This window comes from Dendropsophus ebraccatus, chromosome 8 (genome assembly GCF_027789765.1).
Source record: "Dendropsophus ebraccatus isolate aDenEbr1 chromosome 8, aDenEbr1.pat, whole genome shotgun sequence".
Classification (NCBI taxonomy): Eukaryota; Metazoa; Chordata; class Amphibia; order Anura; family Hylidae; genus Dendropsophus; species Dendropsophus ebraccatus.
In genome coordinates this window covers 125,012,459-125,030,048 of record NC_091461.1, presented here as the reverse complement: position 1 = coordinate 125,030,048, position 17,590 = coordinate 125,012,459, and the positions used below count along the sequence as shown (strand labels likewise).

Below are 17,590 nucleotides of genomic sequence, written 5' to 3'. Positions count from 1 at the left end.
ACATACAGCCATGTTGTTTTGCATTTGTCTGTCAGATTTCACTGTCGGCTACAGATGCAATGGCTGAGAGAAGACCCCGGGGACGCCAGGCTTCTCTCCCAAGCTGAACTCTAGCTGTTTCTGTGCATTGTACATGTTATGCTAAGAGCCAGGCCGGCAGGACAAGCGTGTTCCAGGCTTTCTTCTTACTTGATGGGAACAGTTCAGGGAGCCCATGCATAGTGCAGTAGTCATGGCCTCCCCCGGTGCAGTAATCACTGATCTTATGAGCGGGGGCAGACGGGGGCACACGAGCACTTTAGCTATTGATGTCCTAGGTCTTCCCAAACCACCCAGATCACAGCATGGCAGCACTTTACTGCCTTATCTTGTTGGCTGTCATTAGCCTTGGAAATATGTATTACGGCTTCCTGTAAGAAGACCTATCTATGGTGGGAAGATACGGACGTACTTTAGGGAATGGAGCAGGGGTGCTGAGCTTGGGAGGAGAGGGGCCTAACGTGCTCAGTGGGCTGCAGGCTCGCCAGGTCGTCTTATCGTTGAAGACACTAAATTATAATCTGCAGAAAATGGATCCATTTCCTTCCCTCTTTTCACATGTTTGAGTAAAGTAAAGAAATGTCTGGACGACAGAGCACAAGGGCACATCGACCATTGAGCGGCCGTCACTTTTCATTAACTCCATCACTGCCGTCCTCCTCCATGCAGTGATATTCCCCTCATTACATCCTTCCTCCCTGTATTCCTTGTATATCTCCTTCTCTCCTCACTATATTATTATACAGGAACAACCTCTATTTTAGCTATAATTTCCTTTCGCAATGAGAGAAGCCCAATGCCGCCTCTCCAGCCATTACTGCTGACAGCACAGAAGCCGATCTGCTGAGGGATATAATTATGGGGACATTAGATATATGGGGATATTAGATATATGGGGATATTAGATATATGGGGACATTAGATATATATAGGGACATTACATATATGGGGACATTATAGGGACATTATATATATATATAGGGACATTACATATATGGGGACATTAGATATATAGGGACATTACATATATGGGGACATTAGATATATAGGGACATTACATATATGGGGACATTATATATATATATATATATATATAGGGACATTACATATATGGGGACATTACATATATGGGGACATTAGATATATGGGGACATTAGATACAGTATATGGGACATTAGATATATGGAACATTAGATATATAGGAACATTACATATATGGGAACATTAGATATATGGAACATTAGATATATAGGGACATTAGATATATGGGGATATTAGATATATGGGGACATTAGATATATAGGGACATTACATATATGGGGACATTAGATATATGGGGATATTAGATATATGGGGACATTAGATATATATGGGGACATTAGATATATAGGGACATTACATATATGGGGACATTAGATATACATAGGGACATTAGATATATAGGGACATTAGATATATAGGGACATTACATATATGGGAACATTAGATATATGGGGACATTAGATATATGGGGACATTAGATATATGGGGACATTAGATATATATGGGGACATTAGATATATGGGGACATTAGATACAGTATATGGGACATTAGATATATATGGGACATTAGATATATATGAACATTACATATATGGGAACATTATATATATGGGGACATTAGATATATACATAGGGACATTAGATATATAGGGACATTAGATATATGGGAACATTAGATATATGGGAACATTAGATATATGGGGACATTATATATATATAGGGACATTAGATATATGGGAACATTAGATATATGGGGACATTAGATATATGGGGACATTAGATATATGGGGACATTAGGTATATAGGGACATTACATATATATGGGGACATTAGATATATGGGGACATTAGATATATGGGGACATTAGATATATGGGGACATTAGATATATAGGGACATTAGATATATGGGGACATTAGATATATGGGGACATTACATATATATGGGGACATTACATATATATGGGGACATTAGGTATATAGGGACATTACATATATATGGGGACATTAGATATATGGGGACATTAGATACAGTATATGGGACATTAGATATATATGGGACATTAGATATATATGAACATTACATATATGGGAACATTATATATATGGGGACATTAGATATATACATAGGGACATTAGATATATAGGGACATTAGATATATGGGAACATTAGATATATGGGGACATTAGATATATGGGGACATTAGATATATGGGGACATTAGGTATATAGGGACATTACATATATATGGGGACATTAGATATATGGGGACATTAGATATATGGGGACATTAGATACAGTATATGGGACATTACATATATATATGGGACATTAGATATATATGAACATTAGATATATGGGGACATTATATATATGGGGACATTAGATATATGGGGACATTAGATATATGGGACATTAGATATATGGGGACATTAGATATATGGGGACATTACATATATGGGGACATTAGATATATAGGGACATTACATATATATGGGGACATTAGATATATAGGGACATTACATATATGGGGACATTACATATATATGGGGACATTAGATATATAGGGACATTACATATATATGGGGACATTAGATATATGGGGACATTACATATATATATAGGGACATTACATATATATGGGGACATTAGATATATAGGGACATTACATATATATGGGGACATTACATATATATGGGGACATTAGATATATAGGGACATTACATATATATGGGGACATTACATATATGGGGACATTAGATATATGGGGACATTACATATATATGGGGACATTATATTGGTGTAAACACTTGTCCCCCATCCACTTCTCTTAGCGAGAGGGATTTCAGCAGCGCGCGGAGTAGACAGCTCCACCTCTCACAATCCTCTTTTATTACAATCTTTTACTATTTCTTCTACACAATTAAATAAGATCTTATTTTTTTAATTAAAACCAAATGACTTTAGATTTGGAGCTTACGGCCCTAAACATGGCTTTGTCTGAGATCAGATGGCCGCCTCTTCACAATCGGCTGCTGCTCGCTGACCGGTCAGATGGGAAAGAAGTTTTTAATAACAAATCCTAAATCTGATTCAGGTTTCTAATCAGCCACGTTTATAGCCCCATTCATTTCAGAGGAAGATAGGAAACAAGCCTGGCTGACATCACTATCCTGCAACCCTGAAGTATCTGTAACCTCTCTAGCTGGGCCACCATTTACCTTGCATCGTCTATAATACTCACAGATCCCTCCTTACATTTCTGTAGCAGCATCAGGAAGCTCCAAGGCCAACAAGAGCACGGGGAGCGTGGGAATGGTCATAGAGGCCGGTGACGGGAACATAGTCCAAACAGAAAGACATTAGGGGAGATTTATCAAAGGGCGTAAAGTTTAGACTGGTGCAAACTGCCCACAGCAACCAATCACAGCTCAGCTCCCACAGCAACCAATCACAGCTCACCTCCCACAGCAACCAATCACAGCTCACCTCCCACAGCAACCAATCACAGCTCACCTCCCACAGCAACCAATCACAGCTCAGCTCCCACAGCAACCAATCACAGCTCAGCTCCCACAGCAACCAATCACAGCTCACCTCCCACAGCAACCAATCACAGCTCAGCTCCCACAGCAACCAATCACAGCTCAGCGCCCACAGCAACCAATCACAGCTCAGCTCCCACAGCAGCCAATCACAGCTCAGCTCTCACAGCAACCAATCACAGCTCAGCTCTCACAGCAACCAATCACAGCTCAGCTCTCACAGCAACCAATCACAGCTCAGCTCTTACAGCAACCAATCACAGCTCACTTCCCACAGCAACCAATCACAGCTCAGCGCCCACAGCAACCAATCACAGCTCAGCTCCCACAGCAACCAATCACAGCTCAGCTCCCACAGCAACCAATCACAGCTCAGCTCTCACAGCAACCAATCACAGCTCAGCTCTCACAGCAACCAATCACAGCTCAGCTCTCACAGCAACCAATCACAGCTCAGCTCTCACAGCAACCAATCACAGCTCAGCTCCCACAGCAACCAATCACAGCTCAGCTCTCACAGCAACCAATCACAGCTCAGCTCCCACAACAACCAATCACAGCTCCTCTTTCCTTTCACCAGAGCTGGAAGCTGAGTCTAAATTTTACACCCTTTGATAAATATCCCCCATAGTCTGAACACAGGAAAGATTACGCAATAGAAAGATTTAGGCTATGTTCACACAACGTAAGAGACCGGCCGTTCCATGACCCGTCCAGTCTCAGAAAAGATTATCCTGGCTGCAGTACCGGCCGGATGATCCTTAGGGTCGCAGAGTCCACAGTACACTATGAAGCGTGCAGCCAGAGCCGCTCGCTCCATACTGCGCACCGACAGGGTTTTCTGCGGCCGCTAATCAATGAATAGTGACATGTCAGTTTTCTACGGCACCGCAAGAGATCCCGGCCGAAGCGTATACTGTGTGTATATGCTCCATCCGGGATCCGTAAAAAATACGACCGGTGATGCCGATTGCAACAACAGCCATAAGAAAATATATGTTGTGTGAACATAGCTATAGTCCGTACACAGGGAAGATTGTGCAACATGGTGTAAAGTAAAACTGGCTCAGTCGCACGTTTGATCAATCAACATAGTCTGAACTCTGACAAGCTTCAGGGCAAACAAGAGCATAGGGAGCATGGGGAGCATGGGAAGGGTCATAGAGGCCGGTGATGGCAACATAGTCCGAACACAGGGAAGATTGTGCAACAGAAGTGGAGTCGGAGTGGGATCAGACATAGGTAGTACATAGAATTGCTGAACTACAGTACCCAGGAAGATTAGTAGAATTAGAGTAATTTAGTTTATAAATGATGTATAATATCTCAGGCAGCAGCACAGAGGCCTCTCCCATGAATCATTTATCACAACAAAATTGGGGCGTGCACCACCAGATAATAAGAACAATGGCTGCTTCCTAATGCTGCGTTTACACGGAACGATTATCATTCAAATTTGCGCGATAACAATCGAATTCGAACGATAATCGTACGTGTAAATGCAGCGAACGATCAAATGACGAGCGAGAAATCGTTTATTTTGATCTTACAACATGTTCTTAAATCGTCGTTCGCAAAAAATTCGCAGATCGTTTCGTGTAAACAGTCGTTCACCAATTTTACTTATGTGCGAGATAGGCTTAAACGATCGCAAAACGATTTTTCCGTACGATATACTGTTCCGTCTAAACGCTGATCGTTATAAAAAAAAATCGTTACTTCGAAATCGTTAATCGTACGATCGGGCGAATTATCGTTCCGTGTAAACGCAGCATTGGGCAGACCAATATGCTAGACACTACCAGAGAAACAGAGAGAGGCCGATGTAGGAGCACAACAAAAGTTGGTCAATATGCACAAATGAATTTATTAATTATAAATGCAGAAGTACAAAAACACACACAAAAATGGCAAAGGAGAGCAGATCCCTGCATATTAAAGGTGGGACCCAGACAGTAAAGGGGACCCCCAGGCCAGCAGACGCTCATACAATGTAGCTCAAGCAAAGTATATAAACCACAAAAAAGAACTATAAATATGAGGTGTTCCTAATCAAAAACAAAATATGTACGTGTCATGTGAATGGTGATTGGGATGTGGAGTTATGAACAGTAAATCAGTCAAAAAGTCATATCACCAAACAAGGAGGGAGAGGAGCGACTCGTGGCCGCCCATAATGCCACCATAAGTCGCTCCTCTCCCTCCTTGTTTGGTGGTCATGGTGAACTTAAAGGGATTCTGTCAGCAGCCAGGCCCTTCCTGAGGTGCTGACCATGTGCTGTAGCTGACAGCACTCTAGCCGCCTCACCACTCCTTCCTCTTCTTCATGAATAATCAATGCTGCTCGCTTAGCTGTCAGTCAATATCTCTGCTGCCTGGCCTCCTGCTCGCTCAGCTGCCAGTCAGTGTCGCTGCTGTCCAGCCTTCTGCTCGCTCAGCTGTCAGCCAGTGTCTCTGCTGCCTGGCCTCCTGCTCGTTCAGCTGTCAGTCAGTGTCTCTGCTGCTTGGCCTCCTGCTCGCTCAGCTGTCAGTCAGTGTCTCTGCTGCTCGGCCTCCTGCTCGCTTAGCTGTCAGCCAGTGTCTCTGCTACCCAGCCTTCTGCTCGCTCAGCTGTCAGTCAGTGTCTCTGCTGCCTGGCCTCCTGCTCGTTCAGCTGTCAGTCAGTGTCTCTGCTGCCTGGCCTCCTGCTCGCTCAGTTATCAGCCAGTGTCTCTGCTGCCCGGCCTCCTGCTCGCTCAGCTGTCAGCCAGTGTCTCTGCTGCCCGTCCTCCTGCTCGCTCAGCTGTCAGTCAGTGTCTCTGCTGCCCGTCCTCCTGCTCGTTTAGCTGTCAGTCAGTGTCTCTGCTGCCTGGCCTCCTGCTCGCTCAGCTGTCAGTCAGTGTCTCTGCTGCCTGGCCTCCTGCTCGCTCAGCTGTCAGCCAGTGTCTCTGATTGCAGATCAGTCTCTGTAGGCAGTTTATGACTGAAATAAACACTTAGATATAGTTGAATCTCTGAGGCCAAATGTGTTAGAGCTGTGGTCTAGGGGTAAATCACCTGTGTAGAGACCACCAGCAGTTCTTTCTGTGGTTTAAATCCCCTAATGGAAATGAAATACAATTTTTTTCCTTTTTTTTCTCATTATTGCCAATCAGATCCAAAATAGTTTTTAAATTATCTTTTTAAAAACAATGATGAGAAAAATAAAAAATAAATATATAGGGGGAGATTTATCTAACTGGTGTGAAATATAATTGTCTTAGTTGCCCCTAGCAACCAATCAGATTCCACTTTTCATTCATCAGAGGTCCTTTAGAAAATGAAAGGTGGAATCTGATCGGTTGCTAGTTTTTTTCTTATCTTTTTATCAAAAATATTGAACTAATTTGGACCTGATTGGGAATTCTTAGCACAAAAATTTGAAAAAAGTAAAAATAATAAATTATATTTCTGCAGGGTGATAGAGTGGGCTGGATGATGGCGGATGGAAGGAGAGATAGATGGATGATTGGAGACTGATGATGGATAGATGATGGAAAAAGATCAGTGGGGAGTACAGAGGTTGGGGACAAGATCATTTTGCCTGGACAACCGCTCTTTGGCCCCATCGTTGGTCCTCGATGTCAGCCCCCTTTAGGGACTCCCCCACCACATTGTAGGTGTACATCCTCCTGTTTATAACAGAGTTCACTTATTTGCAGTGAATTTGCCTCAGTAATTCCGGCAGCAGTGAACCAGGCAGGATATTTTCTCCTGTACGGTATATAAACCGGAGCTAATATCTTGTTTAGGTGTGCGCAGACGCTTTTGTCATGTTAGCCGCACTCCAGAAAGATAAGACTTTTTTCCAAAATTGATTTTAGGTGTGCATGCCCAAGCCTGCATTTCCATTTTAAAGGGAAGGGAATGAAATATGATGTACGGCAGCGGAATGTGAAATGTGCAGCTCTAATATAAGCAGCTTCTCTCCTGGCGGATGCGCCATAAAACGCTGCCATTGTTAATTTCATGTAAACACCCAGCAGATAGCGGCCGGGAAGGTTTGCCTCTTCCAGAGAACTAATTTAACATCTAATACACAAATAAAGTGATATGATAATATTTCTCCTACAAGCAGACTTTACTTGATCTTCTATTATTCAGTTTCATTCTAACCGGATATCAAAAGATTTCCATATCCCCGTATTATGCAAAACAGGATGTTAAGTATTCCGTTATTGTGTTTGTCCGCTTTGTCTCTACCTAGGTTGTTTGCATTGGATTTACTTCTTCGTAATGTAATTCTTCTTTGTATTTTTTCTTCTTTTCTTCTTCACATTGTATTAGGGTGGAATGATCGCCCTCCTTCTCTGCATCCTGTGCCTTCTCCTTATTTTATACACTAGACGACGCTGGTGCAAGAGGCGACGCGCCCCCCAGCCGCAGAAGAGTGCCAGTGCAGAAGCCGCCAACGAGATCCACTACATCCCTTCGGTGCTGATTGGAGGAAGCCATGGACGGGAGAGTCTCCGCAACGCACGGGGACAATCCACTCATCCCGGCGGTACCCTGGGAATCCGTGAAACCCCCATCCTTGACGGTTATGAATACGATGTGACTGAGCTGCGTCATCATCTCCAGCGGGAGTGCATGAATGGTGGGGAAGATTTTGGCAGCCAGGTGTCCCGTACACTGGACTCGCTTCATGGATGCAATGATAAGAACACCATGGACCTCACTCCTGGTGTGTTTTCAATGGCAGGAAGCGTTACAGTAGACTGCAAGCTATCAGATTTCATGCACTGAGATCTGATGACTTGTCTCTAGTTTTGTGTCTATGTTTATGAGTTATGCTTTCTGCTCAGAGGACAAGGCACCATGCCATTACATACATGCAGAATAGCCCCATAGAGAGAGCGGGAGGCTAATCCCTGTGTATATCCTCACCCAGGCTCCTCACTACGCTGCAGGAAGGGAAGACCGTGGCTTGTACTCTAGGTGGGTGATTATTCACAGGTGCTGGCATACACGGGGGCATTGGAAGCTGATGCCCTGTAATGCTGGTCATGTGACCCATCTATCCCCGTACACAGATTGCTTGTATAGTGATAGAGGAAAGGATAGAAACATGCAGCTTGTCTCCTCCAAAACACAAAGATCAGGAAGTTAAAATACGATGTGCTTTATACAGGCCTGCTTCTTCTCTTCCTCAGCTGGTGGTGGCATTGGAGGAGTCAGAAGGCCTGCGTACACTTCAGATGGTTGTCCAGCTCTCTGAAATTGTCAGGCTTGGCCAATATACATCTAAAGCGTAAGGCCGGCCTTAGTGTCAATATATTTAAAGTGTCACTTATAAAAAAAATATGATGTGTCAGAGAGATGTGTCAAAAGATTTGGTTGGTCCAGGTCTAAGTGGTCAAACAAATACCAAATGTGAGAATGACCCTGAAGAAGACAACGCTCTGCACAGTCCGTTCTGCGCTCTGTGTCAGTGAATAGCATCAGGCTCCATAGATTTACATTAGGAGCCTGGCTTATCACATGACACGGGGAGAGGAATGGGCGAGCGTTGTCTTCTTCAGGCTCGTTCTCATGATCGGTCAGGGTGTGAACACTCAGATTCAGATGGATGAAAACTTTTGACACATCTCTCACATGTCATAAGTTTCTAATAACAACAGGGACACTTTAACCACCAAGAATACGGCCAGAGGTCGATTGTAACACCGGGTGCAAAAGTGACTGACCACAAACAAATTCCATAAAACTCTTAAAAATAGCAGCCGGCTTTCAAGACTTTAATCCTAAGCCTTTAGATTCCATAGAAACGTAGAAGATTGTCGGCAGATATCCTTGCCCCCCCCCCCCCTCATCCATACGGTCCGCTGTTATATTATTTCCTGTATTATTATCTTGGAATAGGTATATGTATACACCAGGCAGGTTTACCTTCAGTTGTTAGCTACTTTTCTATTTCAGCTTTTTGTGGTACCCCGATGGTGTACTTTTGCAGGGGATTCACCCGCCTGTAGCTTTGGTGGGCACAGGATATCTGTTTCTCTGGAACATTCTATGCCCTCAGCTACTATCAACACATGGGGCTCATTCTATTAACCCATAAAGCTCCTTATAATAGTTTACAAGAAAATCAATGACATGTTGAGGTTAGACCATTAAATAAGTTTTTCACGTTGCAGAATTTTTATGTGATCTCACTCCAGAGCCATACTCACCTCCCCTGCTCCCTGCCACCGTCATGTGAAGTCTCCAGTCCCTGCCACAGTCTGATAACATATGATGGATCACCAATCACTGGGCTGAGCTGGAAGTTCCTACAGGCATGAAACAACATAAGAAGGAGACAGCAGAGACCAGTGGGGACCAGGAGACGTGACAGCAGCAGTGGTGGGGAGCAGGGGGAGGTGAGTACAGCCTCTTTGTTGTTTTTACTGCACTGTGAATCCAACTGCTGAAAATGCTGCAGCCCAGAAAACTCCTGTAATTTTTTATCAGTGGGGTCTCATCCCCAATCCTGTAATTATTAAGTTTATGAGGGAATCGGAGTCTTCACCGTCTATCCAGGCGCAGGGCTCGTCCTTACATGAACTGTTAAGCTGCCTTAGTTCTACTGATCTTCCTCCAGATCAGATGTTGATCCTCTATCATTATATGTTTTAGTCCAGAAAAAGCCTTAAGGTGATTTTGTAGGAATGTATATTTTTTTTTGGTATTTGACATTTTACCAAAGTTGTTTTCTTGCTCTTTAAAGATAATGAAAGGAAGATTTTAGTGATTTTGGTGCTTGTTGGGGGAGCTGAGGAGCTGTCAGTAACACTTAGAGCACAAGAAGCTTTCCTGTTTCCTGAAACACTTTTGGAGAGATAAGTGTGCGCTGCTGTTTGTGCTTTTACCTCTCCTGTAAAAGCCGTAGATTTCTCTCTATCTGGCGCGGAGCTTCTGCCGCCAAAGTGCTCTGCATTCTACTTAAAATGCAAACCCCAGAGGCATCATTATATGTGCGGTTTCTCAGCCTGAAATCCCATCAATACTCAAAAAAAAGGAGGAAAAAAAATCTTAGAAAAAGTATTACATGTGTTTAGATTGTTAGACGGCAGAAGGTTAGAATGTCAGCGTTGTCTTCATCTTTATGTCGTCGTTATCTTCATCTTCATCTTTGTCGGTTGTATCTTCATCTTTATGTTGGTTGTATCTTCATCTTTGTCGGTTGTATCTTCATCTTTATGTCGGTTGTATCTTCATTTTTATGTCGGTTGTATCTTCATCTTTATGTTGGTTGTATCTTCATCTTTATGTTGGTTGTATCTTCATCTTTATGTTGGTTGTATCTTCATATCTTTATGTCGGTTGTATCTTCATATCTTTATGTCGGTTGTATCTTCATATCTTTATGTCGGTTGTATCTTTATGTCGGTGTTATCTTCATCTTTATGTCAGTTGTATCTTCATCTTTATGTCAGTTGTATCTTCATCTTTATGTCGGTTGTATCTTCATCTTTATGTCGGTTGTATCTTCATCTTTATGTCGGTTGTATCTTCATCTTTATGTCGGTTGTATCTTCATCTTTATGTCGGTTGTATCTTCATCTTTATGTCGGTTGTATCTTCATCTTTATGTCGGTTGTATCTTCATCTTTATGTCGGTTGTATCTTCATCTTTATGTCGGTTGTATCTTCATCTTTATGTCGGTTGTATCTTCATCTTTATGTCGGTTGTATCTTCATCTTTATGTTGGTTGTATCTTTATCTTTATGTTGGTTGTATCTTCATGTCGGTTGTATCTTCATATCTTTATGTCGGTGTTATCTTCATCTTTATGTCGGTTGTATCTTCATATCTTTATGTCGGTTGTATCTTCATATCTTTATGTCGGTGTTATCTTCATCTTTATGTCGGTTGTATCTTTATGTCGGTGTTATCTTCATCTTTATGTCGGTGTTATCTTTATATCTTTATGTCAGTGTTATCTTCATATCTTTATGTCGGTTGTATCTTCATATCTTTATGTCGGTTGTATCTTCATATCTTTATGTCGGTTGTATCTTCATATCTATAAGTAGGTTTTATCTTTATATCTTTATGTCAGTGTTATCTTTATATCTTTATGTCGATTGTATCTTCATATCTTTATTATGTCGGTCGTATCCTTATATCTTTATAACGGTTGTATCTTTATCTATCTGTTGGCTGTATCTTCATCTCTTTATGTCGGTGTTATCGTCATATGTTTATGTAGGTTTGATCTTTAGCTCTTAATGTCAGTTGTATCTTTATCTTTATGTCGGTTGTATCTTCATCTCTTTATGTCAGTTGTATCTTCATTTGTTTATGTCGGTTGTGTCTTCATCTTTATGTCATTTGTATATTCATATATTTATGGCAGTTGTATCTTCATCTCTTTATGTCTGCAATATCTTCAAATCTTTATGTTGGTTGTATCTTCATATCTTTATGTCAGTGTTATCGTCATATCTGTATATCGGTTGTATCTTCATCTTTTTATGTCAGTTGTATCTTCATAGCTTTATGTCGGTTGTATCTTCACATCATCATATCGGTGTTATCTTCATCTCTTTATGTCAGTTGTATCTTCATCTCTTTATGTCAGTTGTATCTTCATCTCTTTATGTTGGTTTTATCTTCATCTCTTTATGTCAGTTGTATCTTCATATCTTTATGTTGGTTTTATCTTCATCTCTTTATGTTGGTTTTATCTTCATCTCTTTATGACCGCTGTATCTTCATCTCTTTATGTCAGTTGTATCTTCATATCTTTATGACCGCTGTATCTTCATATCTTTATGTCGACTGTATCTTCATATCTTTATGTTGGTGTTATCTTCATTACTTCAATCGTAAACTATGTAAATGAGCTAGTTAGGAGCAGTGGGGGGGGGGGGCGTTTCTCAGACCCTCAGTGCACCTTTTGGCTTGTTCCCCTCCTCCATCACGCCTACCTAGAGACTGACCTGCTAATGCATAATTAAATATTCATAAGTAGGCATGACCAAAGGAGGCAGCGGCCATGCCAAACTGTGCATTGGGCGGGCCGAGGAACGCCCCCCACTGCTCCTAGCAAGCTCATTTGCATATTTCATTTGGATAAAAGTCCTCCAAAATGTCCAGAACTTAAAAAGAAAATAGGACCACCGCCAGAAAGATGCACCGTTATAAGTCTGCAAAACCTGCTAGTGGCAGTGGGTCTGACTGACTTTAGTATAAGGTAAATGGGCCTGCAGACAGGGAACTCTCTATAAGGGATACAAGGGGCCCCGAGCACATTCGCTGGATAATTAGACACAAATTGTAAACGTCATATGGTATGGGGGGTGGATGTTACTGATAGTGACCTGGGGCCCAGGTGAAGCCTTGATCTGGAGAGGCAGCTGTTGCCATTTTCCCTAGCAGATCCTTCTCCATCTGGTCAGAAGAGCAGTAAAAAAAAATTGCATGTTTCACCTTTGCATTTTTTGGAAAAATTAACCTGAATCTAGATGCAACATCTATAGGGAAGCAGATGGGTGACCTCACAATTCTCAATTATTCCATGGTGAAATCATACATACAGCAACGTTATAATAGAATGACCAATAACGCCCCATTACATTACATGACATGCCATTCGTTTCCTCCTTGGTTCTTTAGTGATTCAGGCCTCAGCTTTGCGGCCATGTATCTGCATACAGTAATGAAGAGCTTTATGTGGCTAATGCATCGCAGTGTATAGAAGTAAAGTCTCCCAATTATTGCCACCGCCATGTACAGGAGGTGAAAGCTGAGTCTTAGAAATAGCAGATGTTATCCGTGATGAGATGCAAATGATGTGATAATGAGTCCTAAGCGTACCCCTTCCATTGACATCCAGGTGTTAATGCCAGAAAATAGCATCACACTTGTAATTGTGCAAATCAGTGGATTCCAGGCCGCTAATTCTCAGGTATTTGTGCAGCGTTCACCGATCTGTGTTTGGGGTAAGAACTGAGGAAATAATTACCCCCTGGGTAGAATCAGGTCAGGAATGATGCTGCACCGTCTCTAAACAAATAATTATCGATTGTATCGTAGGTTCAGATGACAGATGGCTTCATGGGGGGGGACGGGGGGGACGTTATAATCCAGATTTAAGGGGAATAAACTTGAAAGAATGTGTAATGAGTCGTCGCTGAAAAATATTTAAAGAGCGACGCTCAGAGTCTCTGTGTAGGTACCGCCATATGGTGCGTCTGAACCGAGCCATATATCAAACATCTATGTCCCTAAATGCAACATATCACAGGGAGATTACAGCAAATCCATTATGTGACGTCTGATGGGACATGGGGCGTCATTCATAGAGAATCCCATAGGAAACATCTCACAGAGGCACACAGAGGTCATACAGGGGGCCATATGGTTCAGCAGTGTCATACATAAGGAAAAAAATGGTCTGTTTGTCTCCTAGAGACAGCACCGCTATTGTCAGCTGGCGGTGTCTGGTACTGCAGCTTTTATCCATTATAAAAGGTTGTCTGACCTTACAGAATTGTCTAACAAAAAATAACTACATGTCTCGGCTGGAGTTGGATTAAAAAAGAAAAACTTCCCCTGCCCTGATCCTCCACCATGTCTGTCCCATGGTGCTCAGCTGAACAGCACTTGCTTCCAATCACTGGTTGAGGCGGGGCACCACCGTGGCCAATGATTGGCTCTGAACACTTCCTGCATGTCAAAAGCAAAGTAGGAAGGACTCCTCAGCCAGGACCAGGATAGATGCAGGAGGGTCAGGGAAGGTGAGTAACAACTTTTTTTATTTATTTTTTTAGCCCTTTTTGTTCCCGCCAGACAACTCCTTTAAGGTCGGTCTAGTCTCCTTGGTAATAATCATGTAGGTGGCTGAAACTCTTACACCCACCCATGTATTATATCCTAATAGAACAGTTGTTTGTCATAATGAAGCCGCGTTTCCCAGGGCTGCAGGCAAAGCTGTTAGTTTGTTATTTGTATGAAATCTCCCAGTGTACCCATTCCTCCGTCCTCCGATCCTCCTACCTCCTCCACCCACCTCCTGTACACTGCCGGCTTATGGGCTGCAGGTTGCCAGCACTATGAAAACGAGCTGTAATTTGGTCTGAATGAAGTTCTGATTAGTGAATAACAGTTTTTCCTCCTTCGAGCAGCACCACAATATTACTCTATATGGAAACACTTAGAGCGACGCAATATAAAAGACGGGAGTTACCAGAAACGAAAAGGAAACTAGTTGTACCCCGCAGGGAGCGACCTGAGACCATTACAGCTCCCCCAGATGTCCCTGACCATATAATGCCGTTCTGCTGGGGAAATGGCTGCACTTACAGGGCATCTTGCTCCAAGTTATTTTTAGGTGTCTTCCACTTTGTCGCATTTGGTTTCAGATATTTCACCCGGTGCAGAATGGCGCGTTGTTAGGAACAGTAGGCAGCAATATACTTTCCTTCAGATGAACCTGCTTAATTCAGTGGGATCAGCTGATCATCTATTTGTACATGGGGTCTCCTGAGTCTCCCCTGTTGGATTTCAGTACACCCAGGGTCATTTTCTTGGGGAGATATAGCACTGCCAGAGGTGCCTGGCAGCGGCTTTTTTCTATCTCCCAATTCATAGTACATACACACCAGGCCAGCTGGACCTACATGTGTCCCCTTGGTCTACATGGGGATTCAGGACATAACGTGTCAGCCCTACTAAGCCAGTCTGCAGCCGGGGGAGCAAGAACCGGAGCGGAGGACAGCGGACCCCAGTGCTGGAGCCAGGGAGGTAGATGCATGATGTTATATTCAGCCACCTCCTCCCCAGCTTTTTTTGAAAAAAAAAAAAAAAAAAAGCCTGAGCCTGGACTTCACCTTTAACAAGTGTTCCACCCACAGTGCTCTATAAAATTTATAGCCAGCTTAAAGGGATTATTCAGGACCAGACAACTCATCTGCTTTCTTCCAGAAACCTCACCACTCTTTCTTACGTTTATGTAAGGCACTTCCTCCAAAGTCAATGGAGTTGAGTTGTAATACCTCACACAGCCAGAGGAGATGCATGGCACTGTTTTTATATTACACATGGCATACCATTTCCGTTTGGAGGGAATATGCTAGTTCTATATCATACTCAGAACTCAAATGTCAAGAAGGCGCTGTTGAGCTGCAGCGTGCATGCCTCTCCACCCCCCCCCCACCTCTCCCTGCCTTGACTGATTAAAATTCAGAGGTGGGTGCTGGAAGGGGTGGGGGAGGGAGGAGGCATGCACGCTTCAGCTCAGCCCAGCCACACCTGAGTTTTGAAGAAAAATTTTATTTTATACCTTTAAAAACAGCCATGACCTGAGAGGGGTATCACTTCTTCTCTCTTCTTCCTTGGTATCTATCTGTCCATGTCTGCAGCTCTGAGCAGGATGAAGAGCTGACCAATTCCCTTTAAGATCTCCTCTTGCTATCTGTGAATGGGCTCATATTGCTGGAATATCATTTTCAGAGCTTTTCCCTGTAAGCCGCCATCTCTGTAACTCTGCCATCACCATACGACCATCGCTCACCGTCTTCGCTGCCTGGGAGTCAAGTAACTTTTCAGCATGAGATTAAGGACGATGCAAGGACATCTATAGTCTGGTATTTTCAGATGAGAGTAGGCTGCTCTTCTATGTCTTCCCATAATCCTCTATGTCCGTATTAGTAGTGAGAGATATAGTAGAGTTTGCATCTATTGCCTTTATGCAGCGTGAATCATCTCCATCCCGGCGCACACATCGCAATGGCCGTGCACGGTGTTCACCGGCAGGTAAACGACTCCATTAGGCCGCCCCTCTGTGATATGGGCTGATAAAGCGTCTGTTTATTGTAGTCATTAGGAGAGGAGGAGAGGACAGATGCTTCTCACCTTCTCTTTTGCATTTCATGTCTCTTAGATTCTTCACTTCTGTCAAGATCTAAATGACAAGACAAGTGCAAAGGGAATTACTTTCCCGCACAGCGCGGTAACCTTGAGCCGCCGTGCCATTGTCTCTTTATAGCCATTTATCACCACTCTCACAATATAAATGCTTACTGCTCCTAATCCCTTCCCCTTTACTCATTTCCTGCAGATCCAATACAAGTTTCACTCAACCGTTCTATCAATTTACAGATGGGGCCTCGCTCCATTGGATTAGGATAGAGAAATCAAATATTTATCACGAAACACGACTAAGCTTTATGGTATTACAAGCGTGTGTCCGTGTAACCCCGTCCAAAGGGAACCAGCCTAGACTCCCCTCTGGGTGCACAAATAGCGATGTCAAAATATTACTGTTCAGGTTCAGCAACGTCCTCCGATCCAGAACGCTCTGCATTTGACTCCCCATTGCTGCGGAAGTTGGATGCAGCCCTGGGGAGTCCTGAAAAACATGGATACCTTTTCCGGGACTCTCTAGAGCTGCATTCAACTTCTGTGGCCACTGGGAGTCAAATGCAGAGCGTTATCGATTGGATTATGTTGAAATACCAAAACAGTTTGGCATCTCCGATCAACATTACTTGGCGGTAGTGTTGCGTAGAGCATGCTGTATTGAGCCCTATGGTTATTGCAAAACACATTAGAATTGCGGCACTATGCCATCAATTGCAGGCATACCATCAGAGTTCTAATTTGTCTTGCAGTAACATATTGCATTTTTTTTTTCGTTTTAACATTTAGTTTATACATCCCTTGAAGGTTAGCCAGGCACCCACCGCTCTGCCAGGCAGGGGGCACCTGGTTAAGTGCTTCCATTGATTACAATGGGGTTCGCTTTTCAAGTTGAGCACTGGAGTACTAAAAAATGCAGACTTGAGTAACAAGCACTCAAGCATTTTAGTGCTCGCTCAACATTACTCAGCAGTATATGGAGGTCTGTGCAGCAGAACCGACAGAAGCAGAGAAGATAAAGACTATGAGAGTGTTACCCCCTTTATCGCCATTTGTCAGGACGCTATACGTGCTTTCCACATATAATATCTACTAGTA

The 17,590-nt window shown here is 42.9% G+C and overlaps 1 protein-coding gene across 1 annotated transcript in view; it reads left to right on the top strand.

Moving 5' to 3' along the window:
* The window catches only part of ASTN1 (astrotactin 1), a 469,175-nt gene that overhangs the window by 243,766 nt on the left and 207,819 nt on the right, over positions 1–17,590 (top strand). Inside the window, exon 3 of the mRNA XM_069981712.1 lies at positions 7,930–8,326. Coding sequence (XP_069837813.1) covers positions 7,930–8,326 — 397 coding nt within the window. The remainder of the gene's footprint in view (positions 1–7,929; positions 8,327–17,590) is intronic.